Source organism: Entelurus aequoreus, linkage group LG14 (genome assembly GCF_033978785.1).
Source record: "Entelurus aequoreus isolate RoL-2023_Sb linkage group LG14, RoL_Eaeq_v1.1, whole genome shotgun sequence".
NCBI classification, from domain to species: domain Eukaryota; kingdom Metazoa; phylum Chordata; class Actinopteri; order Syngnathiformes; family Syngnathidae; genus Entelurus; species Entelurus aequoreus.
Genome location: NC_084744.1, coordinates 33,477,748 through 33,505,727, shown reverse-complemented (window position 1 = coordinate 33,505,727; position 27,980 = coordinate 33,477,748). Strand labels below are relative to the sequence as shown.

Genomic DNA, 27,980 nt, shown 5'->3' with positions numbered 1-27,980 from the left:
GGGAATAAAGCCTGACGTTCAGGAGCAGGCTTGTAATTCACTGATTGCATGTCAGCTTGGATCATCTTATTCGGCAAACCTTTCATTGTTTTATTAGCAACACCAGCAACACCCAAATGTGCTTGCAGGATATTCTTTCTTTAATTCTGCCAGAACAATCGGAACCATTTAAGACTCGGGTTGTCACGAAGGTTGTGCCGTATCGACGATATACCATATTAATTTTAATACTATCGTCATGTCATGATAATGCATGTTGATGACAAATCCTAGCTGAGTCAGCACTACACATCTTAGGAGGCTACAAGAAGCCATGCTAACCGTTAAGCTAGCGCTCTTGAATGTCAAACAGCTGATGGGCACTAGCGGGAATGTCTCCCACCCAGTTGTTCTGTTCAGGGGCTTGTGATGCGTTTTGGGGAACATATGTTTTGGTGGCAAAACATTTTTGGATGGGCAATCTTTGCATTTTTTGGAGAGGCAACCTGACCATGAATTGATTAACGTGGACCCCGACTTAAACAAGTTGAAAAACTTATTGGGGTGTTACCATTTAGTGGTCAATTGTACAGAATATGTACTGTACTGAGCAATCTACTAATACAAGTTTCAATCAATCAAAAAGAAGCATTTTCTATTTTTTGGAGAAGCAACCTTTGTATTTTGCATTTTTTGGAGAGGCAACCTTAGCATTTTGCACGTTTTGCAGAGGCAACCTTTGCATTTTGCATTTTTTGGAAAGGCTACCTTAACATTTTGCATTTTTTGGAGGGGGAACCTTAGCATTTTGCATTTTTTTGAGAAGCAACCTTTGCATTTTGCATTTTTTTGAGAAGCAACCTTTGCATTTTGCATGTTTTGGAGAGGCAACCTTTGCATGTTGCATGTTTTGGAGAGGCAACCTTAGCATTTTGCATGTTTTGGAGAGGCAACTTTAGCGTTTAGCATTTTTTGGCGAGGCAACCTTTGCTATTTGCATTTTTTTGGAGAGGTAACCTTTGCATTTTGTATTTTTTGGAGAGGCAACCTTAGCATTTTGCATTTTTTGGAGAGGCAAACTTTGCATTTTGCATTTTTGGAGAGGCAACTTTAGCATTTTGCATTTCTTGGAGAGGCAACCTTTGCTATTTGCATTTTTTTGGAGAGGTAACCTTTGCATTCTGTATTTATTGGAGAGGCAACCTTAGCATTTTGCATTTTTTGGAGAGGCAAACTTTGCATTTTTGGAGAGGCAACTTTAGCATTTTGCATTTCTTGGAGAGGCAACCTTTGCTATTTGCATTTTTTTGGAGAGGTAACCTTTGCATTTTGTATTTTTTGGAGAGGCAACCTTAGCATTTTGCATTTTTTGGAGAAGCAACCTTTGCATTTTGCATTTTTTGGAGAAGCAACCTTTGCATTTTGCATTTTTTGGAGAGGCAACCTTTGCATTTTGCATGTTTTGGAGAGGCAACCTTAGCATTTTGCATGTTTTGGAGTGGCAACCTTAGCATTTTGCATGTTTTGGAGAGGCAACCTTTGCATTTTGCATTTTTTGGAAAGGCAACCTTAACATTTTGCATTTTTTGGAGAGGGAACCTTTGCATTTTGCATTTTTTTGAGAAGCAACCTTTGCATTTTGCATTTTTTGGAGAGGCAACCTTTGCATGTTGCATGTTTTGGAGAGGCAACCTTAGCATTTTGCATGTTTTGGAGAGGCAACCTTAGCATTTTGCATGTTTTGGTGAGGCAACTTTAGCATTTAGCAGTTTTTGGCGAGGCAACCTTTGCTATTTGCATTTTTTTGGAGAGGTAACCTTTGCATTTTGTATTTTTTGGAGAGGCAACCTTAGCATTTTGCATTTTTTGGAGAGTTAAACTTTGCATTTTGCATTTTTGGAGAGGCAACTTTAGCATTTTGCATTTCTTGGAGAGGCAACCTTTGCTACTTGCATTTTTTTGGAGAGGTAACCTTTGCATTTTGTATTTTTTGGAGAGGCAACCTTAGCATTTTGCATTTTTTGGAGAAGCAACCTTTGCATTTTGCATTTTTTGGAGAAGCAAACTTTGCATTTTGCATTTTTTGGAGAGGCAACCTTTGCATTTTGCATGTTTTGGAGAGGCAACCGTAGCATTTTGCATGTTTTGGAGAGGCAACTTTAGCATTTATCAGTTTTTGGCGAGGCAACCTTTGCTATTTTCATTTTTTTGGAGAGGTAACCTTTGCATTTTGTATTTTTTGGAGAGGCAACCTTAGCATTTTGCATTTTTTGGAGAGGCAAACTTTGCATTTTGCATTTTTGGAGAGGCAACTTTAGCATTTTGCATTTCTTGGAGAGGCAACCTTTGCTATTTGCATTTTTTTGGAGAGGTAACCTTTGCATTTTGTATTTTTTGGAGAGGCAACCTTAGCATTTTGCATTTTTTGGAGAAGCAACCTTTGCATTTTGCATTTTTTGGAGAAGCAACCTTTGCATTTTGCATTTTTTGGAGAGGCAACCTTTGCATTTTGCATGTTTTGGAGAGGCAACCTTAGCATTTTGCATGTTTTGGAGAGGCAACCTTAGCATTTTGAATGTTTTGGAGAGGCAACCTTAGCATTTTGCATGTTTTGGAGAGGCAACTTTGGCATTTAGCATTTTTTGGCGAGGCAACCTTTGCTATTTGCATTTTTTTGGAGAGGTAACCTTTGCATTTTGTATTTTTTGGAGAGGCAACCTTAGCATTTTGCATTTTTTGGAGAGGCAACCTTTGCTATTTGCATTTTTTTGGAGAGGTAACCTTTGCATTTTGCATTTCTTGGAGAGGCAACCTTTGCATTTTGCCTTTTTGGAGAGGCAACCTTAGCAATTTGCATTTTTTGGAGAAGCAACTTTAGCATTTTGCATTTTTTGGAGAGGCAACCTTTGCATTTAGCATTTTTTGGAGAGGCAACCTTTACATTTTGCACTTTTTTGGGAGTAAGGCTAAAGTAAGGCTACACGTTTCCAAAAAGGCACTAGCTTGATGCTAATACACATTGGCTTTGCTGTTGACATGCTACTGATTAGCATTAGCGATTTTACATGGCCATTTCAACACCTCCAAATGTGTTAATGAAAACTACAACCAACAAGCACAATACCTAGAGTATCAACACTTTTTAGGGCGCAACAAAAAGCAACACACCATTAACGATACACTACTGATGATAATAAAACAAAACAATAACAAGTTATCATAAAAACGTTGCAATAAAAATGAGATTTTATGAGCAAAACAAGGAAAATTTACTAATAGTAGCAGGAATTGGTTTGTTGTTTTCCAGGTAAAAAGCAACTTTCCTGGAGGTGTGGGACTAAGTGGTGGGTTTGTAGGAGTTGGCGGTGTGCTAACAACGAACGTGTGCGTCTTTCACCGATGTTTACTTTGTGCCAGAGAGGATTAGCGCTCACAAAGGAAAGTAAACAAACGATGGCAGGAGTTTGGTGGAAGACATTTTCTATAACGATATTGAATCAGACGATGTTTGACTTGGCCGGGATGAACATGTTGTTAAACAGCAAGCAGCGTGAATAAATAAGCTACCTTTAAATACCGAAATTAATCATTCTCACCTGCTGACTTGTAACTCTCGGCCAAAATGCTAGGGGGCAGTGATTTCCTGAGGGTCAGCAAACACAACTCTCCTTACTGTTTAACTTCCTGTGTGTTTTTTCTCACTTTGAACATTTTAAATTCTTCAACATACCAAATCCGGTATTTTTTGGAGAGGCAACCTTTGCATTTTGCATTTTTTGGAGAGGCAACGCAAGCTTTTGGCATTTTTTGGAGAGGCAACGCTAGCATTTTGCCTTTTTTGGAGAGGCAACCTTTGCATTTTGCCTTTTTTGGAGAGGCAACCTTTGCATTTACCTTTGCATTTTGTATTTTTTGGAGAGGCAACCTTTGCATTTTGCCTTTTTTGGAGAGGCAACCTTTGCATTTTGTATTTTTTGGAGAGGCAACCTTTGCATTTTGTATTCTTTGGAGAGGCAACCTTTGCATTTTGCCTTTTTTGGAGAGGGAACCTTTGCATTTTGCCTTTTTTGGAGAGGCAACCTTTGCATTTTGCCTTTTTTGGAGAGGCAACCTTTGCATTTTGCCTTTTTTGGAGAGGCAACGCAAGCTTTTGGCATTTTTTGGAGAGGCAACGCTAGCATTTTGTATTTTTTGGAGAGACAACCTTTGCATTTTGCCTTTTTTGGAGAGGCAACCTGGCACAAGATATCTTACATAATATACTCTTCATTATACATGCACCATGACTAGGTTTGGGTACCAAATCCAGTACTTTTTTGTTTCTTCCAAGTTACATTATCACTGGAGAACAAGGACAAGCTAAACATGCTACACTACAGATTGTACAAGAAGCCATGGTAACCGCTAAGCTAGCGCTCTTGAGTGTCAAACAGCTGGCGGACACTAGGGGGCATGTCTCTCACCCAGTTGGTCTGTTCAGGGGCGGGGTTTGTGATGGGTTTTGGCGCACAAATGTTTTGGTACCACAAACAACATTTTTTGGAGAGGCAACCTTTGCATTTTGCATTTTTTGGAGAGGCAACCTTAGCATTTTGCCTTTTTTGGAGAGGCAACCTTTGCATTTTGCATTTTTTGGAGAGGCAACCTTTGCATTTTGTATTTTTTGGAGAGGCAACCTTTGCATTTACCTTTGCATTTTGTATTTTTTGGAGAGACAACCTTTGCATTTGACCTTTTTTGGAGAGGCAACCTGCCACAAGATATCTTACATAATATACTGTTCATTATACATGCACCATGACTAGGTTTGGGTACCGAATCCAGTACTTTTTTGTTTCTTCCAAGTTACATTATCACTGGAGAACAAGGACAAGCTAAACACGCTACACTACACATTGTACAAGAAGCCATGGTAACCGCTAAGCTAGCGCTCTTGAGTGTCAAACAGCTGGCGGACACTAGGGGGCATGTCTCCCACCCAGTTGGTCTGTTCAGGGGCGGGGTTTGTGATGGGTTTTGGCGCACAAATGTTTTGGTGCCACAAACAGCATTTTTTGGAGAGGCAACCTTTGCATTTTGCATTTTTTGGAGAGGCAACCTTAGCATTTTGCATTTTTTGGAGAGGCAACCTTTGCATTTTGCATTTTTTGGAGAGGCAACCTTTGCACTTTGCATTTTTTTGGAGAGGTAACTTTTGCATTTTGCATTTTTTGGAGAGGCAACCTTAGCATTTTGCATTTTTTGGAGAGGCAACCTTAGCATTTTGTATTTTTTGGAGAGGCAACCTTTGCTTTTTTTTTTGGAGAGGCAACCTTTGCACTTTGCATTTTTTTGGAGAGGCAACTTTTGCATTTTGCATTTTTTGGAGAGGCAACCTTAGCATTTTGTATTTTTTTGGAGAGGCAACCTTTGCATTTTGCATTTTTTGGAGAGGCAACCTTTGCATTTTGTATTTTTTGGAGAGGCAACCTTTAAATTTTGCATTTTTTGGAGAGGCAACCTTTGCATTTTGCATTTTTTGGAGAGGCAACCTTAGCATTTTGCATTTTTTGGAGAAGCAACCTTTGCATTTTGCATTTTTTGGAGAGGCAACCTTTGCACTTTGCATTTTTTTGGAGAGGCAACTTTTGCATTTTGCATTTTTTGGAGAGGCAACCTTAGCATTTTGCATTTTTTGGAGAGGCAACCTTTGCATTTTGCATTTTTTGGAGAGGCAACCTTTGCACTTTGCATTTTTTTGGAGAGGTAACTTTTGCATTTTGCATTTTTTGGAGAGGCAACCTTAGCATTTTGCATTTTTTGGAGAGGCAACCTTAGCATTTTGTATTTTTTGGAGAGGCAACCTTTGCTTTTTTTTTGGAGAGGCAACCTTTGCACTTTGCATTTTTTTGGAGAGGCAACTTTTGCATTTTGCATTTTTTGGAGAGGCAACCTTAGCATTTTGTATTTTTTTGGAGAGGCAACCTTTGCATTTTGCATTTTTTGGAGAGGCAACCTTTGCATTTTGTATTTTTTGGAGAGGCAACCTTTAAATTTTGCATTTTTTGGAGAGGCAACCTTTGCATTTTGCATTTTTTGGAGAGGCAACCTTAGCATTTTGCATTTTTTGGAGAAGCAACCTTTGCATTTTGCATTTTTTGGAGAGGCAACCTTTGCACTTTGCATTTTTTTGGAGAGGCAACTTTTGCATTTTGCATTTTTTGGAGAGGCAACCTTAGCATTTTGCATTTTTTGGAGAGGCAACCTTAGCATTTTGTATTTTTTGGAGAGGCAACCTTTTCATTTTTTGGAGAGGCAACCTTTGCACTTTGCATTTTTTTGGAGAGGCAACTTTTGCATTTTGCATTTTTTGGAGAGGCAACCTTAGCATTTTGAATTTTTTGGAGAGGCAACCTTTGCATTTTGCATTTTTTGGAGAGGCAACCTTTGCATTTTGCATTTTTTGGAGAGGCAACCTTTGCATTTTGCATTTTTTGGAGAGGCAACCTTTGCATTTTGCATTTTTTGGAGAGGCAACCCTTGCATTTTGCATTTTTTGGAGAGGCAAACTTTGCATTTTGCATTTTTTGGAGAGGCAACCTTTGCATTTTGCATTTTTTGGAGAGGCAACGCAAGCTTTTGGCATTTTTTGGAGAGGCAACGCTAGCATTTTGCCTATTTTGGAGAGGCAACCTTTGCATTTTGCCTTTTTTGGAGAGGCAACCTTTGCATTTACCTTTGCATTTTGTATTTTTTGGAGAGGCAACCTTTGCATTTTGCCTTTTTTGGAGAGGCAACCTTTGCATTTTGTATTTTTTGGAGAGGCAACGTTTGCATTTTGTATTCTTTGGAGAGGCAACCTTTGCATTTTGCCTTTTTTGGAGAGGCAACCTTTGCATTTTGCCTTTTTTGGAGAGGCAACCTTTGTATTTTGCCTTTTTTGGAGAGGCAACCTTTGCATTTTGCCTTTTTTGGAGAGGCAACGCAAGCTTTTGGCATTTTTTGGAGAGGCAACGCTAGCATTTTGCCTTTTTTGGAGAGGCAACCTGGCACAAGATATCTTACATAATATACTGTTCATTATACATGCACCATGACTAGGTTTGGGTACCGAATCCAGTACTTTTTTGTTTCTTCCAAGTTACATTATCACTGGAGAACAAGGACAAGCTAAACATGCTACACTACAGATTGTACAAGAAGCCATGGTAACCGCTAAGCTAGCGCTCTTGAGTGTCAAACAGCTGGCGGACACTAGGGGGCATGTCTCTCACCCAGTTGGTCTGTTCAGGGGCGGGGTTTGTGATGGGTTTTGGCGCACAAATGTTTTGGTACCACAAACAACATTTTTTGGAGAGGCAACCTTTGCATTTTGCATTTTTTGGAGAGGCAACCTTTGCATTTTGCATTTTTTGGAGAGGCAACCTTTGCATTTTGTATTTTTTGGAGAGGCAACCTTAGCATTTTGCATTTTTTGGAGAGGCAACCTTTGCATTTTGCATTTTTTGGAGAGGCAACCTTTGCATTTTGTATTTTTTGGAGAGGCAACCTTTGCATTTACCTTTGCATTTTGTATTTTTTGGAGAGACAACCTTTGCATTTGACCTTTTTTGGAGAGGCAACCTGCCACAAGATATCTTACATAATATACTGTTCATTATACATGCACCATGACTAGGTTTGGGTACCGAATCCAGTACTTTTTTGTTTCTTCCAAGTTACATTATCACTGGAGAACAAGGACAAGCTAAACACGCTACACTACACATTGTACAAGAAGCCATGGTAACCGCTAAGCTAGCGCTCTTGAGTGTCAAACAGCTGGCGGACACTAGGGGGCATGTCTCCCACCCAGTTGGTCTGTTCAGGGGCAGGGTTTGTGATGGGTTTTGGCGCACAAATGTTTTGGTGCCACAAACAGCATTTTTTGGAGAGGCAACCTTTGCATTTTGCATTTTTGGAGAGGCAGCCTTAGCATTTTGCATTTTTTGGAGAGGCATCCTTTGCATTTTGCATTTTTTGGAGAGGCAACCTTTGCATTTTACATTTTTTGGAGAGGCAACGTTTGCATTTTGCATTTTTTGGAGAGGCAACCTTTGCATTTTGCATTTTTTGGAGAGGCAACCTTAGCATTTTGCATTTTTTGGAGAGGCAACCTTTGCATTTTGCATTTTTTGGAGAGGCAACCTTTGCACTTTGCATTTTTTTAGAGAGGCAACTTTTGCATTTTGCATTTTTTGGAGAGGCAACCTTAGCATTTTGCATTTTTTGGAGAGGCAACCTTAGCATTTTGTATTTTTTGGAGAGGCAACCTTTGCTTTTTTTGGAGAGGCAACCTTTGCACTTTGCATTTTTTTGGAGAGGCAACTTTTGCATTTTGCATTTTTTGGAGAGGCAACCTTAGCATTTTGTATTTTTTGGAGAGGCAACCTTTGCATTTTGCATTTTTTGGAGAGGCAACCTTTGCATTTTGCATTTTTTGGAGAGGCAACCTTTGCATTTTGCATTTTTTGGAGAGGCAACCTTTGCATTTTGCATTTTTTGGAGAGGCAACCTTAGCATTTTGCATTTTTTGGAGAGGCAACCTTTGCATTTTGCATTTTTTGGAGAGGCAACCTTTGCACTTTGCATATTTTTGGAGAGGCAACTTTTGCATTTTGCATTTTTTGGAGAGGCAAACTTAGCATTTTGCATTTTTTGGAGAGGCAACCTTAGCATTTTGTATTTTTTGGAGAGGCAACCTTTGCATTTTTTGGAGAGGCAACCTTTGCACTTTGCATTTTTTTGGAGAGGCAACTTTTGCATTTTGCATTTTTTGGAGAGGCAACCTTAGCATTTTGTATTTTTTGGAGAGGCAACCTTTGCATTTTGCATTTTTTGGAGAGGCAACCTTTGCATTTTGCATTTTTTGGAGAGGCAACCTTTGCATTTTGCATTTTTTGGAGAGGCAACCTTTGCACTTTGCATTTTTTTGGAGAGGCAACCTGTGCACTTTGCATTTTTTTGGAGAGGCAACCTTAGCATTTTGTATTTTTTGGAAAGGCAACCTTTGCATTTTTTTGGAGAGGCAACCTTAGCATTTTGCATTATTCGTGCACCATGACTAGGGATTGGTACCAAATCCGGTACTTATTTGTGAATAAATAACGTACCTTTAAATTCCTAAATTAATCATTCGGATTTGTCGCTCACTTTGAGCATTTTAATTTCTTCAACATACCGAATCTGGTATTTTTTTGTTTCTTCCAAGTTACATTATCACTGGAGAACGAGGACAAGCTAAACATGCTACACTACACATTGTCGGAGCATACAAGAAGCCATGCTAACCGCTAAGCTAGCGCTCTTGAATGTCAAACAGCTGGCGGACACTAGGGGGCATGTGACATGTGTCAAGTACCAAAATATATTACTCTGATTATTTACCTGCTACATTAGCTAAAAAAAAGGCTAGCATGCTAATGTTAGCATACTAAAATGCTAACTAACATGCGCAATGCACCAAAATATTTCACTCTGAGGTGTTTACCTGTTTAAATTAGCTTAAAAAATGCTAGCATACTAATGTTAGCATACTAAAATACTAACTGTAACATGCGTCACATAATAAAATATATTACTCTGAGGTTTTTACCTGCTACATTAGCTTAAAAAAGGCTAGCATACTAATGTTAGCATACTAAAATGCTAACTAATATGTCCAATGTACCAAACAAAATATAGCACTCTGAGATGTGCACCTGTTAAATTAGCTTAAAAAAATGTTAGGATGCTAATGTTAGCCTTCTAAAATGCTAACTGTAACATGCGTCAGGTACTAAAATATAATACTCTGAAGTGTGTACCTGCTACATTAGCTAAAAAAAAGGCTAAAATGCTAATGTTATCATACTAAAATGCTAACTAATATGCGCAATGCACCAAAATTTTGCACTCTGAGGTGTGTACTTGTTAAATTAGCTTAGAAAATGCTAGGATGCTAATGTTAGCCTACTAAAATGCTAACTGTAACATGCGTCACGTACTAAAATATATTACTCTGAGGTGTGTACCTGCTAAATTAGCTTAAAAAATGCTGGGATGCTAATGTTAGCCTACTAAAATGCTAAATGTAACATGTGTCAAGTACCAAAATATATTACTCTGAAGTGTGTACCTGCTACGTTAGCTAAAAAAAAAGGCTAGTATGTTAATGTTAGCATATTAAAATGCTAACTGTAACATGTCCAATGTACCAAAGTGTTGCACTCTCAGGTGTGTACCTGTTCAATTATCTAAAAAAAAAAAAGGCTAAGTCGGTGACATTAGCATACTAAAATGCTAACCTTAACGTGCGTCAAGTACCAAAACAGATTACTCTGACTTGCGTACCTAAAAAATGCTCAAAGTGAGCGACAAATCCGAATGATTAATTTAGGTATTTAAAGGTACGTTATTTATTCATAAAAAAGTACCGGATTTGGTAGCCATCCCTAGTCATGGTGCACGAATAATGAACAGTATATTATTTAAGATATGTTGTGAAAGGATGCCTCTTCAAAAAATGCAAAATGCTAAGGTTGGCTCTCCAAAAAATGCAAAATGCTAAGATTACCTCTCCAAAAAATGCAAAATGCTAAGGTTGCCTCTCCAAAAAATGCAAAATGCTAAGATTACCTCTCCAAAAAATGCAAAATGCTAAGGTTGGCTCTCCAAAAAAATGCAAAATGCAAAGGTTGCCTCTCCAAAAAATACAAAATGCAAAGGTTGCCTCTCCAAAAAATGCAAAATGCTAAGGTTGCCTCTCCAAAAAATGCAAAATGCTAAGGTTGGCTCTCCAAAAAATGCAAAATGCTAAGGTTGGCTCTCCAAAAAATGCAAAATGCTAAGATTACCTCTCCAAAAAATGCTAAATGCTAAGGTCGCCTCTCCAAAAAATGCAAAATGCTAAGGTTGGCTATCCAAAAAATGCAAAATGCTAAGGTTGCCTCTCCAAAAAATGGAAAATGCTAAGGTTGCCTCTCCAAAAAATGGAAAATGCTAAGGTTGCCTCTCCAAAAAATGCAAATGCTAAGGTTGGTTCTCCAAAAAATGCAAAATGCAAAGGTTGCCTCTCCAAAAAATGCAAAATGCTAAGGTTGCCTCTCCAAAAAATGCAAAATGCTAAGGTTGCCTCTCCAAAAAATGCAAATGCTAAGGTTGCCTCTCCAAAAAAGGCAAATGCTAAGGTTGGTTCTCCAAAAAATGCAAAATGCAAAGGTTGTCGCTCCAAAAAATGCAAAATGCTAAGATTACCTCTCCAAAAAATGCAAAATGCTAAGGTTGGCTCTCCAAAAAAATGCAAAATGCAAAGGTTGCCTCTCCAAAAAATACAAAATGCAAAGGTTGCCTCTCCAAAAAATGCAAAATGCTAAGGTTGCCTCTCCAAAAAATGCAAAATGCTAAGGTTGCCTCTCCAAAACATGCAAAATGTTAAGGTTGGCTCTCAAAAAAATGCAAAATGCTAAGGTTGCCTCTCCAAAAAAAGCAAAATGCTAAGGTTGGCTCTCCAAAAAATGCAAAATGCAAGGGTTGCCTCTCCAAAAAATGCAAAATGCAAAGGTTGCCTCTCCAAAAAATGCAAAATGCAAAGGTTGCCTCTCCAAAAAATGCAAAATGCTAAGGTTGCCTCTCCAAAAAATGCAAAATGCTAAGGTTGGCTCTCCAAAAAATACAAAATGCAAAGGTTGCCTCTCCAAAAAATGCAAAATGCTAAGGTTGGCTCTCCAAAAAATGCAAAATGCAAAGGTTGCCTCTCCAAAAAATGCAAAATGCTAAGGTTGCCTCTCCAAAAAATGCAAAATGCTAAGGTTGCCTCTCCAAAAAATGCAAAATGCTAAGGTTGCCTCTCTAAAAAATGCAAAATACAAAGGTTGCCTCTCCAAAACATGCAAAATGCTAGCAAGTATCAAAATAGGAATGAGGTACGAAATCAGCTAAAACAAAAACAAAAAAACTAGCATACAAACGTTAGCATGCTAACTGGTATAATTTTTTTTAAATGAAGACTTAAATATCGGCTTGTCAACTTGAATCAGGATTTCAAATCAACGTATTTCTTCACCTGTCAGTCAAAAATGCTAAAGTTATTATTCATATACGTTCACTCTTACAAGCAACTGTTATTGCAATGTGGCCCGCGATGGCGATGTGATATCAGCAGGAATCCTCATGTATCATCTGTAGGTGTGATACAGTAAACAACAACATGGTCAAGAACTTGATGGTTGTTAGTTTTTGCCCCGACAAGGTTTGATGAAGTATTATTTGCCTCGCAAACCGCCAACATTTAGAGGTTGAAGCCCCGCCCCCAATAAAAGTCAACCAAGAAGTCCTTGAGGCTGATATCACAGGAGAGCGGTCGTGTGAAGGGAGCCGTATCGATGTTTACCAGCCCTTACAAATGGCAAACAAGCATGTCGGCGTTACACTTGGTGTGTGTGTGTGTGTGTTAATGAGTGTTTGTGTGTGTGTATTAATGAGTGTGTGTGTGTGTGTTTTAATGAGTGTGTGTGTGTGTGTGTAAATGTGTGTGTGTGTGTGTGTGTGTGTGGACAGCAGCTGCTACTCTCTGCATGTCTCTGAGGACCACAGCAGGCATCTATTTGGTGAGTGTGTGTGTGTGTGTGTGTGTGTGTGTGTGTGTGTGTGTGTGTGTGTGTGTGTGTGTGTGTGTGTGTGCTTAGGAGGGTACATGAAGGGCAGTTGAATGAGAGCCGGCAGACAAAGCACACGACAGATAAATACTTTGTTTTAATACTAATAAATAACTTAGATAGTACTAATGCTGCACACCAGGAGGGCACTGAGACCTAAGTCCAAGACTAGATGTGACCAGTCTAAGTCTAAGACTAGATGTGACCAATCTAAGTCTAAGACTAGATGTGACCAATCTAAGTCCAAGACTAGATGTGACCAATCTAAGTCCAAGACTAGATGTGACCAATCTAAGTCTAAGACTAGATGTGACCAATCTAAGTCTAAGACTAGATGTGACCAATCTAAGTCTAAGACTAGATGTGACCAATCTAAGTCTAAGACTAGATGTGACCAATCTAAGTCCAAGACTAGATGTGACCAATCTAAGTCTAAGACTAGATGTGACCAATCTAAGTCTAAGACTAGATGTGACCAATCTAAGTCCAAGACTAGATGTGACCAGTCTAAGTCCAAGACTAGATGTGACCAATCTAAGTCTAAGACTAGATGTGACCAATCTAAGTCTAAGACTAGATGTGACCAGTCTAAGTCTAAGACGCTACATGGCCAGTGTGCTAACTGTTTTTTAGGTATACACCTCAGTCATATTTTGGTACTTAAAACATGCTAATGTTAGCATGGTAGCATTTTTAACAACATGTTCAGGTACACACCTCAGAGTAATACATCGATATAGTTAGCATTTTACCATGCTAACATTAGCATAGTAACGTTTTTTTTTTAGGTATTTCACTAATGCTAACTGTAAGCATGCTAATGTTAGTGAGTTAACAAGGTACTGTTAGCCTGCTAGCTTTATTTTTATTTTTTTTAGCTAATTTTGCTGGTTGTTCTACTTATATTATTTGACGCTACATGGCCACTGTGCTAACTGTTTTTTAGGTATACACCTCAGTCATATTTTGGTACTTGATACATGCTAATGTTAGCATGGTAGCATTTTTAACAACATGTTCAGGTACACACCTCAGAGTAATACATCGATATAGTTAGCATTTTACCATGCTAACATTAGCATGGTAACGTTTTTTTTTAGGTATTTCACTAATGCTAACTGTAAGCATGCTAATGTTAGTGAGTTAACAAGGTACTGTTAGCCTGCTAGCTTTATTTTTATTTTTTTTAGCTAATTTTGCTGGTTGTTCTACTTATATTATTTGACGCTACATGGCCAGTGTGCTAACTGTTTTTTAGGTATACACCTCAGTCATATTTTGGTACTTGATACATGCTAATGTTAGCATGGTAGCATTTTTAACAACATGTTCAGGTACACACCTCAGAGTAATACATCGATATAGTTAGCATTTTACCATGCTAACATTAGCATAGTAAAGTTTTTTTTTTAGGTATTTCACTAATGCTAACTGTAAGCATGCTAATGTTAGTGAGTTAACAAGGTACTGTTAGCCTGCTAGCTTTATTTTTATTTTTTTTAGCTAATTTTGCTGGTTGTTCTACTTATATTATTTGACGCTACATGGCCAGTGTGCTAACTGTTTTTTAGGTATACACCTCAGTCATATTTTGGTACTTGATACATGCTAATGTTAGCATGGTAGCATTTTTAACAACATGTTCAGGTACACACCTCAGAGTAATACATCGATATAGTTAGCATTTTACCATGCTAACATTAGCATAGTAACGTTTTTTTTTAGGTATTTCACTAATGCTAACTGTAAGCATGCTAATGTTAGTGAGTTAACAAGGTACTGTTAGCTTGCTAGCTTTATTTTTATTTTTTTTAGCTAATTTTGCTGGTTGTTCTACTTATATTATTTGACGCTACATGGCCAGTGTGCTAACTGTTTTTTAGGTATACACCTCAGTCATATTTTGGTACTTGATACATGCTAATGTTAGCATGGTAGCATTTTTAACAACATGTCCAGGTACACACCTCAGAGTAATATATCAATCAATCAATCAATCAATGTTTATTTATATAGCCCTAAATCACAAGTGTCTCAAAGGGCTGTACAAGCCACAATTACCATGCTAACATTAGCATAGTAACTTTTTTTATTAGGTATTTCACTAATGCTAATTGTAAGCATGCTAATGTTAGTGAGTTAACAAGGTACTGTTAGCCTGCTAGCTTTGTTTTTATTTTTTTTAGCTAATTTTGCTGGTTGTTTTACTTATATTATTTGACGCTACATGGCCAGTGTGCTAACTGTTTTTTAGGTATACACCTCAGTCATATTTTGGTACTTGATACATGCTAATGTTAGCATGGTAGCATTTTTAACAACATGTTCAGGTACACACCTCAGAGTAATATATCAATATAGTTAGCATTTTACCATGCTAACATTAGCATAGTAACTTTTTTTTTTAGGTATTTCACTAATGCTAATTGTAAGCATGCTAATGTTAGTGAGTTAACAAGGTACTGTTAGCCTGCTAGCTTTATTTTTATTTTTTTAGCTAATTTTGCTGGTTGTTCTACTTATATTATTTGACGCTACATGGCCAGTGTGCTAACTCACCTCAGTCATATTTTGGTACTTGATACATGCTAATGTTAGCATGGTAGCATTTTTAACAACATGTTCAGGTACACACCTCAGAGTAATACATCGATATAGTTAGCATTTTACCATGCTAACATTAGCATAGTAACGTTTTTTTTTTAGGTATTTCACTAATGCTAACTGTAAGCATGCTAATGTTAGCGAGTTAACAAGGTACTGTTAGCCTGCTAGCTTTATTTTTTTTTTTTAGCTAATTTTAACATGCTAACATTAGCATAGTCACTATTTTTCTGAGCTAATTTAACACTTTTAAATTTAAAAAAGTAACACGATTGAGAATATGTCCAATATTTTCTTTGAAACGATTGAATACATTTTGTCATAACATTTGATTTGTAATATTTGACAAACTATTAAAGTTATGAGGATATAAAATGAACTTTAACGGCAAACAAAATAGTGCATTTCTCTGGAGAACAGCTCCCTCTGGTGGTTGCAGCAACACATTACATTTAATAGACAGCAAAATGCATTAAAAAATAGTCATTCAGTATTTGTTATGATTTTATTTAAAAATGACGTTTTTAATAATCAAAACGCGAACAATTGGAGCAGATATTTAAAGTAAGTAACATACATAAAATGTAAAATTATTATTTTTTAAACAAAAGTGTTCCTTTTGAAATGTTAAATTACAATGTATAAAATATAATATAATGTTATTATACTCACAGTTTGTTATAATAAAATAAAATATAACATTTTTAGCATGTTGACATTAGCATGCTAACTGGTGAAGAGCTAGCATACTTCTGAGAAGGCACCAATTAACAGAAACCATAATTATTGGGTTAAAAAATACAGAATTAGGAAAAATGTTAGCATGTTGACATTAGCACGCTAACCGGTGAAAAGCTAGCATACTTCTTGAAGGTGCCAAGTAACGGACACAATGATTATTGGGTTAAAAAAATACAAAAATGAGGGAAAATGTTGGCATGTTGACATTAGCATGCTAACTGGTGAAGAGCTAGCATACTTCTGAGAAGGCGCCAATTAACAGAAACCATGATTATTGGGTTAAAAAATACAAAATTAGGAAAAATGTTAGCATGTTGACATTAGCACGCTAACCGGTGAAGAGCTAGCATACTTCTGAGAAGGCGCCAATTAACAGAAACCATGATTATTGGGTTAAAAAATATTAAATGAGGAAAAATGTTAGCATGTTGACATTAGCATGCTAACCGGTGAAAAGCTAGCATACTTCTTAAAGGTGCCAAGTAACGGACACAATGATTATTGGGTTAAAAAATATTAAATGAGGAAAAATGTTAGCATGTTTACATTAGCATGCTAACTGGTGAAGAGCTAGCATACTTCTAAGAAGGCGCCAATTAACAGAAACCATGATTATTGGGTTAAAAAATACAAAATTAGGAAAAATGTTAGCATGTTGACATTAGCATGCTAACCGGTGAAAAGCTAGCATATTTCTAAGAAGGCGCCAAGTAACGGAAACCATTTTTATTGGGTTAAAAATTACAAAATTAGGAAACATTTTAGCATGCTAACTGGTGAAGATTGAGCATACTCCTAAGAAGGTGACAATTTACAGAAACCATGATTATTGGCTTAAAAAATATAAAAATTACGAAAAATGTTAGCATGTTGACATTAGCATGCTAACTGATGAAGAGCTAGCATACTTCTAAGAGGGTGCTTATTAACAGAAACAATGATTATTGGGTTAAAAATACAAAAATGAGGAAAAATGTTAGCATGTTGACATTAGCATGCTAACTGGTGAAGAGCTAGCATACTTCTAAGGAGGCGCTAATTATCAGAAACCAGGATTATTGGGTTAAAAAATACAAAATTAGGAAAAATGTTAGCATGTTGACATTAGCATGCTAACCGGTGAAGAGCTAGCATACTTCTTACAGGTGCCAATTAACAGAAACCATGATTATTGGGTTAAAAAATACAAAAATGAGGAAAAATGTTAGCATGTTGACATTAGCATGCTAACTGGTGAAGAGCTAGCATACTTCTAAGAAGGCGCCAAGTAACAGAAACCATGATTATTGGGTTAAAAAATACAAAAATGAGGAAAAATTTTAGCATGTTGACATTAGCATGCTAACCGGTGAAGAGCTAGCATACTTCTAAGAAGGCGCCAAGTAACAGAAACCATGATTATTGGGTTAAAAAATACAAAAATGAGTAAAAATGTTAGCATGTTGACATTAGCATGCTAACTAAGCTGTTGAAAAACACAAAGGTCAACAAGTCTTAGGGGCGTTGCCGTGGTGTCGAAGGATGCTGCAGGGTCAAATACTCCAGGGGAACTTCCAAGCCCAGCAGGGGTCCCACCGTGCTGAGCCAGGTTACCATGTAGTTGACTGGCCTGCACACAAGTCATCCACATGTCAGAGTCCAAGGTGGCCCCCGGGGGCCATTTGCTAAAGTCATCAAAACTTAGAACCCATGGATAGATCTGAGGTTGGTCTGGAGATGTCCCTAGGGAGGCGTTCGGGTGGCATCCTGACCAGATGCCCGAACCACCTCATCTGGCTCCTCTCCATGTGGAGGAGCAGCGGCTTTACTTTGAGCTCCTCCCGGATGACAGATCTTCTCACCCTATCTCTAAGGGAGAGACCCACCACCCGGCGGAGGAAACTCATTTGGGCCGCTTGTACCCGTGATCTTGTCCTTTCGGTCATAACCCAAAGCTCATGACCATAGGTGAGGATGGGAACGTAGATCGACCGCTAAATTGAGAGCTTTGCCTTCCAGCTCAGCTCCTTCTTCACCACAACGGATCGATACAGCGTCCGCATTACTGAAGACGCCGCACCGATCCGCCTGTCGACGTCACCATCTACTCTTCCCTTACTCGTGAACAAGACTCCGAGGTACTTGAACTCCTCCACTTGGGGCAGCGTCTCCTACCCAACCCGGAGATGGCACTCCACCCTTTTCCGGGGCGAGAACCATGGACTCGGACTTGGAGGTGCTGATTCTCAACCCTGTCGCTTCACATTCGGCTGTGAACTGATCCAGTGAGAGTTGAAATCCTGGCCAGATGAAGCCATCAGGACCACATCATCTGCAAAAAGAAGAGACCTAATCCTGCAGCCACCAAACCAGATCCCCTCAACGCCCTGACTGCGCCTAGAAATTCTGTCCATAAAAGTTATGAACAGGATTGGTGACAAAGGGCAGCCTTGGCGGAGTCCAACCCTCACTGGAAACTGGTCCGACTTACTGCCGGCAATGCGGACCAAGCTCTGACACTGATCATACAGGGAGCGGACCGCCACAGACGGTCCGATACCCCATACTCTTTGAGCACTCCCCACAGGACTTCCCGAGGACACGGTCGAAGGCCTTCTCCAAGTCCACAAAACACATGTAGACTGGTTGGGCAAACTCCCATGCACCCTCAAGGACCCTGCCGAGAGTATAGAGCTGGTCCACAGTTCCACGACCAGGACCAAAACCACACTGTTCCTCCTGAATCCGAGGTTCGACTATCCAGCGTAGTCTCCTCTCCAGCACACCTGAATAGACCTTACCGGGAAGGCTGAGGAGTGTGATCCCACCATAGTTAGAACACACCCTCCGGTTCTCCTTCTTAAAGAGAGGAACCACCACCTCGGTCTGCCAATCCAGAGGTACCGCACCCGATGTCCACGCGATGTTGCAGAGTCTAGGCAACCAAGACAGTCCCACAGCTTCCACAGCCTTAAGGAACTCTGGGCGGATATCCTCCATGTGCCACCGAGGAGCATTTTTACTACCTCGGCAACCTCAGCCCCAGAAATAGGAGAGCCCACCACAGATTCCCCAGGCACTGCTTCCTCATAGGAAGACGTGTTAGTGGGATTGAGGAGGTCTTCGAAGTATTACCTTCACCGATCCACAACATCCGCAGTCGAGGTCAGCAGAACACCATCCCCACCATACCCGGTGTTGACAGTTCACTGCTTCCCCTTCCTGAGGCGGCGGACGGCGGTCCAGAATCACTTCGAAGCCGTGCGGAAGTTGTTTTCCATGGCTTCCCCGAACTCCTCCCATGTCCGATAGGACTCTTTCTTCAGCTTGACAGCATCCCTCGCCGCTTGTGTCCACCAGCGAGTTCTAGGATTACCGCCACGACAGGCACCAAACACCTTGCGGCTACAGCTCCAATCGGCCGCCTCGACAATAGAGGTACGGAACATGGTCCACTCGGACTCAATGTTCAGCGCCTCCCTCGTGACATGTTCAAAGTTCTTCCGGAGGTGGGAATTGAAACTCTCTCTGACAGGAGACTCTGACAGACGTTCCCAGCAGACCCTCACAATGCGTTTGGGCCTGCCAGGTCTGTCCGGCATCCTCCCCCACCATCGCAGCCAACTCACCACCAGGTGGTGATCGGTAGAAGGCTCCGCCCCTCTCTTCACCCGCGTGTCCAAAACACGAGACCGCAAATCCGATGACACAACCACAAAGTCGATCATGGAACTGCGGCCTAGGGTGTCCTGGTGCCAAGTGCACATATGGACACCCTTATGTTTGAACATGGTGTTTGTTATGGACAATCTGTGACGAGCACAAAAGTCCAATAACAAAACACCACTCGGGTTCCGATCCGGGCGGCCATTCTTCCCAATCACGCCTCTCCAGGTTTCACTGTCGTTGCCAACATGAGCGTTGAAGTCGACCAGCAAAACAAGGGAATTACCCGGGGGAGCACTCTCCAGTACTCCCTTGAGTGGATCCAAAAAGGGTGGGTACCCTGAGCTGCTGTTTGGTGCGTAAGCACTAACAATGGTCAGGACGTCCCCCTACCCGAAGGCGGAGGGAAGCTACCCTGTGGTCCACTGGGTTGAACTCCAACGTGCAGGCTTTGAGCCGGGGGACAACAAGAATTGCCACCCCAGCCCGTCGCCTATCACTGCGTGCAACACCAGAGTGGAAGAGAGTCCAACCCCTCTCCAATGAACTGGTTCCAGAGCCATCGCTGTGCATCGAAGTGAGTCCGACTATATCTAGCCGGAACTTCCCCACCTCGCGCACTAGCTCAGGCTCCTTCCCCCCAGCGAGGTGACGTACCACGTCCCAAGAGCTAACTTATGTAGCCGAGGATCGGACCGCCAAGTGCCCTGCCTTCGGCTGCCGCCCAGCTCACACTGCACCCGACCTCTATGGCCCTACCATGAATGGTGAGCCCATTGGAGGGGGGAGCCACATTGCCTCTATGAGTTGTGCCCCACCTCCGGCCCTGGCTCCAGAGGGGGGCCCCGGTGACAGTGACCCACGTCAGATTTAAACATTAAAAAGACAAAAATATGACTAGGACCCCAAAAGGGTCCTAACTTGAGGTTAGAACCATGGTTTTGAGAACGTAGACGCATGCTTGGTATGAGAGCGTGCATGAGTGCTGACATCGTACCTGTGTTGCTGCTGTGCCGAGTGCATGAGTGCTGACATCAGGTGGTCCGTCTTACACGGGTGCAGCATGAAGAAGGGCTGGCCCAGAACTGGATGTTCCTGACACATAAACCACCGGAGTCAGACCGAGTCCTGCACCTGGCCCCACCTCACCTTCACCTGCTGCGTGATGCTCGTTAGGGGACTGTGCCGCAGGCGGGACCTGAAGTGTGGGTGGACCGAACTCCAGACCTCCTCCAGGGACAGGCTCCTCCCCTCTGACATGGAGACACAGGAAGTGGAAGCATCAACAATGACGGCGGTAGTCTGGACCCAAGTGTTCGGCGTTTGCTAGCAGGAGCCGCCAGCGTGTTTATAGACGGATGATACGGTCCGACGATGGCGGCTGATATCGCCGAAGAAGGGACAAACTCACCCAGAGTGGACGCTCGAAAGTACAAGACGGGGGTCATGAAGCTGCACGAGTACAGGATGTGATATTCGTACTGAAGCGCACGAGTGCTGCCTTCGGAGGCTGCGGCGGTATCGGCATCATCGCCCGCCGCAACGTCCTGTGGAGAAGACGCTTACTTGACGCAATGCATTCTGGGATAATACCGCCGACTCCCTTCTTCTACCTCAGAGTCGGAACCGGATCCTCTGAGGTCCTGATCTCCCGACTGGATGAGGACCGATCTGAGAGCGGTCTTCTTCAGGTAGCCTTCCTCCGAGCCCTGAGCGAGACAAAGTGAAAGTGAAAGTGGTCGCGGGACAAAGTGAAAGTGAAAGTGGTCCCAGGTGCAAGCCGGTCACGGGTCCTCACCTGGACACGCTCCCAGCTCCAGCCGTCGCGCAGCCGATCGGACGTCTTCAGGAGGACCTGGCACAGGTGTCGGAAGTCCTCTTCGGACTGAAGACCAGAGCTCATCCCTGCGTTGGCGGGGTGAAGCCTTTCAAAATAAGAGCGGTGGAATAGTCCATGTCAATTGTTGACTTGGTACTTGACACATGCTAACATTGGCATGCTAACTTTTTAGGCTAATTTTACACGTTTTTTAAAGGTAAGGCATACACCTTACAACTTGGTACGTGACACATGCTAACTGTTAGCATGCTAACATAGTGTTGTTAGCATGCTAACGTTTTAAAGATAATTTTTACAACCGTACGCCTCATAGTCATATACAACTTGGTACTTGACCCATGCTAACATTAGCATGCTAACTTTTTAAGCTACTTTTACACATTTTTTAAAGTAAGGCATTTACATTATAAGTTGGTGCGTGACACATGCTAATACAAACAAGTAGGTGGTGTTATTCCAACATAAACATAATAAAAACAATGAGGTGGTGTTATTCCACCTAAACATAATAAAAACAATGAGGTGGTGTTATTCCACCTAAACATAATAAAAACAATTAGGTGGTGTTATTCCAACATAAACATAATAAAAACAATTAGGTGGTGTTATTCCACCTAAACATAATAAAAACAATTAGGTGGTGTTATTCCAACATAAACATAATAAAAACAATTAGGTGGTGTTATTCCAACATAAACATAATAAAAACAATTAGGTGGTGTTATTCCACCTAAACATAATAAAAACAATTAGGTGGTGTTATTCCACCTAAACATAATAAAAACAATTAGGTGGTGTTATTACAACATAAACATAATAAAAACAATTAGGTGGTGTTATTCCAACATAAACATAATAAAAACAATTAGGTGGTGTTATTCCACCTAAACATAATAAAAACAATGAGGTGGTGTTATTCCACCTAAACATAATAAAAACAATGAGGTGGTGTTATTCCAACATAAACATAATAAAAACAATTAGGTGGTGTTATTCCACCTAAACATAATAAAAACAATTAGGTGGGGTTATTCCAACATAAACATAATAAAAACAATTAGGTGGTGTTATTCCACCTCCAACATAACATAATAAAAACAATTAGGTGGTGTTATTCCAACGTACACATTATAAGAACAATTAGGTGGTGTTATTTCACCTAAACATAATAAAAACAATTAGGTGGTGTTATTCCACCTAAACATAATAAAAACAATTAGGTGGTGTTATTCCACCTAAACATAATAAAAACAATTAGGTGGTGTTATTCCAACGTAAACATAATAAAAACAATTAGGTGGTGTCATTCCACCTCTAACATAATCAAAACAATTAGGTGGTGTTATTCCACCTAAAAATAATAAAAACAATGAGGTGGTGTTATTACACCTAACGAAATAAAAACAATGAGGTGGTGTTATTCCACCTAAACATAATAAAAACAATGAGGTGGTGTTATTCCAACATAAACATAATAAAAACAATTAGGTGGTGTTATTCCACCTAAACATAATAAAAACAATTAGGTGGGGTTATTCCAACATAAACATAATAAAAACAATTAGGTGGTGTTATTCCACCTCCAACATAAACATAATAAAAACAATTAGGTGGTGTTATTCCAACGTACACATTATAAGAACAATTAGGTGGTGTTATTTCACCTAAACATAATAAAAACAATTAGGTGGTGTTATTCCACCTAAACATAATAAAAACAATTAGGTGGTGTTATTCCACCTAAACATAATAAAAACAATTAGGTGGTGTTATTCCAACGTAAACATAATAAAAACAATTAGGTGGTGTCATTCCACCTCTAATATAATCAAAACAATTAGGTGGTGTTATTCCACCTAAAAATAATAAAAACAATGAGGTGGTGTTATTACACCTAACGAAATAAAAACAATGAGGTGGTGTTATTCCATCTAAACATGATAAAAACAATTAGGTGGTGTTATTCCACCTCCAACATAAATATAATACAAACAACGTGGTGGTTATTCCACCTCCAACATAATAAAAACAATTAGGTGGTGTTATTCTACCTAAACATAATTTAAAAAATTAGGTGGTGTTATTCCACCTAAACATAATAAAAACAATTAGGTGGTGTTATTCCACCTCCAACAAAAATATAATACAAACAACGAGGTGGTGTTATTCCACCTCCAACATAATAAAAACAATTAGGTGGTGTTATCCTACCTAAACATAATAAAAACAATTAGGTGGTGTTATTCCACCTCTAACATAATCAAAACAATTAGGTGGTGTTATTCCACCTAAAAATAATAAAAACAATGAGGTGGTGTTATTCCACCTAAACATAATAAAAACAATGAGGTGGTGTTATTCCAACGTACACATTATAAGAACAAATAGGTGGTGTTATTCCACCTGAACATAATAAAAACAATTAGGTGGTGTTATTCCAACGTAAACATTATAAGAACAAGTAGGTGGTGTTATTCCACCTAAACATAATAAAAACAATTAGGTGGTGTTATTCCACCTAAACATAATAAAAACAATTAGGTGGTGTTATTACACCTAACCATAATGAAAACAATTAGGTGGTGTTATTCCACCTAAACATAATAAAAACTATTAGGTGGTGTTATTCCACCTAAACATAAGAAATGCAATTTGGTGGTGTTATTCCACTTAAACATAATAAAAACAATTAGGTGGTGTTATTCCACCTAAACATAATAAAAACAATTAGGTGGTGTTGTCCCACCTCCAACATAAACATCATAAAAACAATGAGGTGGTGTTATTCCACCTAAACATAATAAAAACAATTAGGTGGTGTTGTCCCACCTCCAACATAAACATAATAAAAACAATGAGGTGGTGTTATTCCACCTCCAACATAATAAAAACAATTAGGTGGTGTTATTCCACCTCAACATAATAAAAACAATTAGGTGGTGTTGATCCACCTCCAACATAAACATAATAAAAACAATGAGGTGGTGTTATTCCACCTCCAACATAATAAAAACAATGAGGTGGTGTTATTCCACCTAAACATAATAAAAACAATGAAGTGGTGCTATTCCACCTAAAAATAATAAAAACAATGAGGTGGTGTTATTCCACCTAAACATAATAAAAACAATGAGGTGGTGTTATTCCAACGTACACATTATAAGAACAAATAGGTGGTGTTATTCCACCTAAACATAATAAAAACAATTAGGTGGTGTTATTCCACCTCAACATAATAAAAACAATTAGGTGGTGTTGATCCACCTCCAACATAAACATAATAAAAACAATGAGGTGGTGTTATTCCACCTCCAACATAATAAAAACAATGAGGTGGTGTTATTCCACCTAAACATAATAAAAACAATGAAGTGGTGCTATTCCACCTAAAAATAATAAAAACAATGAGGTGGTGTTATTCCACCTAAACATAATAAAAACAATGAGGTGGTGTTATTCCAACGTACACATTATAAGAACAAATAGGTGGTGTTATTCCACCTAAACATAATAAAAACAATTAGGTGGTGTTATTCCAACGTAAACATAATAAAAACAATTAAGTGGTGCTATTCCACCTAAAAATAATAAAAACAATGAGGTGGTGTTATTCCACCTAAACATAATAAAAACAATGAGGTGGTGTTATTCCAACATACACATTATAAGAACAAGTAGGTGGTGTTCTTCCACCTAAACATAATAAAAACAATTAGGTGGTGTTATTCCAACGTACACATTATAAGAACAAGTAGGTGGTGTTATTCCACCTAAACATAAAAACAATTAGGTGGTGTTATTCCAACATACACATTATAAGAACAAGTAGGTGGTGTTATTCCACCTAAACATAAAAACAATTAGGTGGTGTTATTCCAACATACACATTATAAGAACAAGTAGGTGGTGTTATTCCACCTAAACATAAAAACAATTACGTGGTGTTATTCCAACATACACATTATAAGAACAAGTAGGTGGTGTTATTCCACCTAAACATAAAAACAATTAGGTGGTGTTATTCCAACATACACATTATAAGAACAAGTAGGTGGTGTTATTCCACCTAAACATAAAAACAATTAGGTGGTGTTATTCCACCTAAACATAATAAAAACAATTAGGTGGTGTTATTCCACCTAAACATAATACAAACAATTAGGTGGTGTTATTCCACCTCAACATAATAAAAACAATTAGGTGGTGTTATTCCACCTAAACATAATAAAAACAATTAGGTGGTGTTATTCCAACATACACATTATAAGAACAAGTAGGTGGTGTTATTCCACCTAAACATAAAAACAATTAGGTGGTGTTATTCCAACATACACATTATAAGAACAAGTAGGTGGTGTTATTCCACCTAAACATAAAAACAATTACGTGGTGTTATTCCAACATACACATTATAAGAACAAGTAGGTGGTGTTATTCCACCTAAACATAAAAACAATTAGGTGGTGTTATTCCAACATACACATTATAAGAACAAGTAGGTGGTGTTATTCCACCTAAACATAAAAACAATTAGGTGGTGTTATTCCACCTAAACATAATAAAAACAATTAGGTGGTGTTATTCCACCTAAACATAATACAAACAATTAGGTGGTGTTATTCCACCTCAACATAATAAAAACAATTAGGTGGTGTTATTCCACCTAAACATAATAAAAACAATTATGTGGTGTTATTCCACCTCAACATAATAAAAACAATTAGGTGGCGTAATTCCACCTCCAATCTTTAGGGGGCTTGTGAGTCACTTTCTTTGTTTTCGTCTCCTTTATGTCGGCAGCGAAGAAGAATATACGGAAGTAAACAAGGTGCTTTAAACTTCGACAAAAAACAAAGATTGGCAATTATTCTACTTTGACTCAGTAATGTGAGACACAACAAGGTCATTAACATTTATCACACGGCGATGCTGTTTGTCCAACTATTCGGAACACATGCGCTTTATTAAACGTCCCAACAGACGAGCTTTTGGGTGAAGCGGAGTCATCAAGAATATATTTTAACAAGGAGACTGCTTACCTTGTGACAAACCCTCGAAGCCGCGTGAGGATATTCCAACATGTGAAGATATTCCACCATGTGATTATATTCCAACATGTGAGGATATTCTTAAATGTGAAGCTATTATAATATGTGAAGATATTCCAACATGGCGCAGCTTCTTCTTCCTGTGCTGCCACAAAATGGCCGCTAGGGGTCAGCGAGCACCGCACGTCATACAAAACTAGACCGAAAGTGACGCCATTTTTAGGCAGGATGTACGTGACGGGCCTACGTGGCGGCCATGTTGGTAGGGGCCAATTCCCCATTCAAGCCAATGCAACACGACGCGTGAATCCTAAATTGCTTCTTTTTCAATCGATTTTCATGGCGTTTACTTAATTGGCAACCACATGTCAACATTGGGATTTCTACTGGTACTGCATAGACCCGAAAATGAGGACTGGAGTTCCTCCTGGAATTAAATGATCATGTATTGACTAAAGTCTTTATTTCATGTTTGATTTTTCTTTTTTTTTTCCCATTTATTTATTTATTTCAGGCAATGACATAAAAAAGTACAAAGTTGACAACACATAATAATATAAATTAATATAGTGCAAAAGGTATTGTATAGTATGTACATTATATTGTGATGGTTATATTGACATCTTTATAATGATAATAAATCATATTTGATGATATAAAGTCTTATATTGACATATTTATAATGATAATAAATCATATTTGATGACATAGTTGTATTGACATATTTATAATGATAACTCATATTTGATGACATAGTTGTATTGACATATTTATAATGATAATAACTCATATTTGATGATATAAAGTGTTATATTGACACCTTTATAATGATAATAAATCATATTTGATGATAGTTGTATTGACATATTTATAATGATAATAACTCATATTTGATGACATAGTTGTATTGACATATTTATAATGATAACTCATATTTGATGACATAGTTGTATTGACATATTTATAATGATAATAACTCATATTTGATGATATAAAGTGTTATATTGACACCTTTATAATGATAATAAATCATATTTGATGATAGTTGTATTGACATATTTATAATGATAATAACTCATATTTGATGACATAGTTGTATTGACATATTTATAATGATAACTCATATTTGATGACATAGTTGTATTGACATATTTATAATGATAATAACTCATATTTGATGATATAAAGTGTTATATTGACATATTTATAATGATAACAAATCATATTTGATGACATAGTTGTATTGACATATTTATAATAACTCATATTTGATGACAGTTGTATTGACATATTTATAATGATAACTCATATTTGATGATATAAAGTCTTATATTGACATATTTATAATGATCATAAATCATATTTCATGATATAAAGTCTTATATTGACATATTTATAATGATAATAAATCATATTTGATGACATAGTTGTATTGACATATTTATAATGATAACTCATATTTGAAGACAT

General features: G+C 38.6%; 1 protein-coding gene and 1 long non-coding RNA gene across 3 annotated transcripts in view; one reads left to right on the top strand and one right to left on the bottom strand.

Moving 5' to 3' along the window:
* LOC133664778 (ubiquitin-like-conjugating enzyme ATG10) overlaps positions 1-26,661 on the bottom strand; it is a 37,459-nt gene extending 10,798 nt beyond the window's left edge. Inside the window, exons 1-7 of one of the 2 annotated variants that reach the window (XM_062069680.1) lie at positions 26,502-26,661; positions 21,421-21,547; positions 21,236-21,331; positions 21,034-21,169; positions 20,778-20,875; positions 20,620-20,717; positions 15,730-17,586 (exon numbers count right to left, since the gene is read on the bottom strand). In XM_062069680.1, the coding sequence (XP_061925664.1) occupies positions 17,472-17,586; positions 20,620-20,717; positions 20,778-20,875; positions 21,034-21,169; positions 21,236-21,331; positions 21,421-21,525 (648 nt within the window). In that variant the 5' untranslated portion in view covers positions 21,526-21,547; positions 26,502-26,661 and the 3' untranslated portion in view covers positions 15,730-17,471. Of the gene's footprint in view, positions 1-15,729; positions 17,587-20,619; positions 20,718-20,777; positions 20,876-21,033; positions 21,170-21,235; positions 21,332-21,420; positions 21,548-26,501 lie in introns of those variants that run through there. The other variant, XM_062069681.1, reaches the window with a different exon arrangement.
* Positions 1-27,980, top strand: part of LOC133664780 (uncharacterized) — a 52,567-nt gene that overhangs the window by 2,665 nt on the left and 21,922 nt on the right. The window lies entirely within an intron of this gene.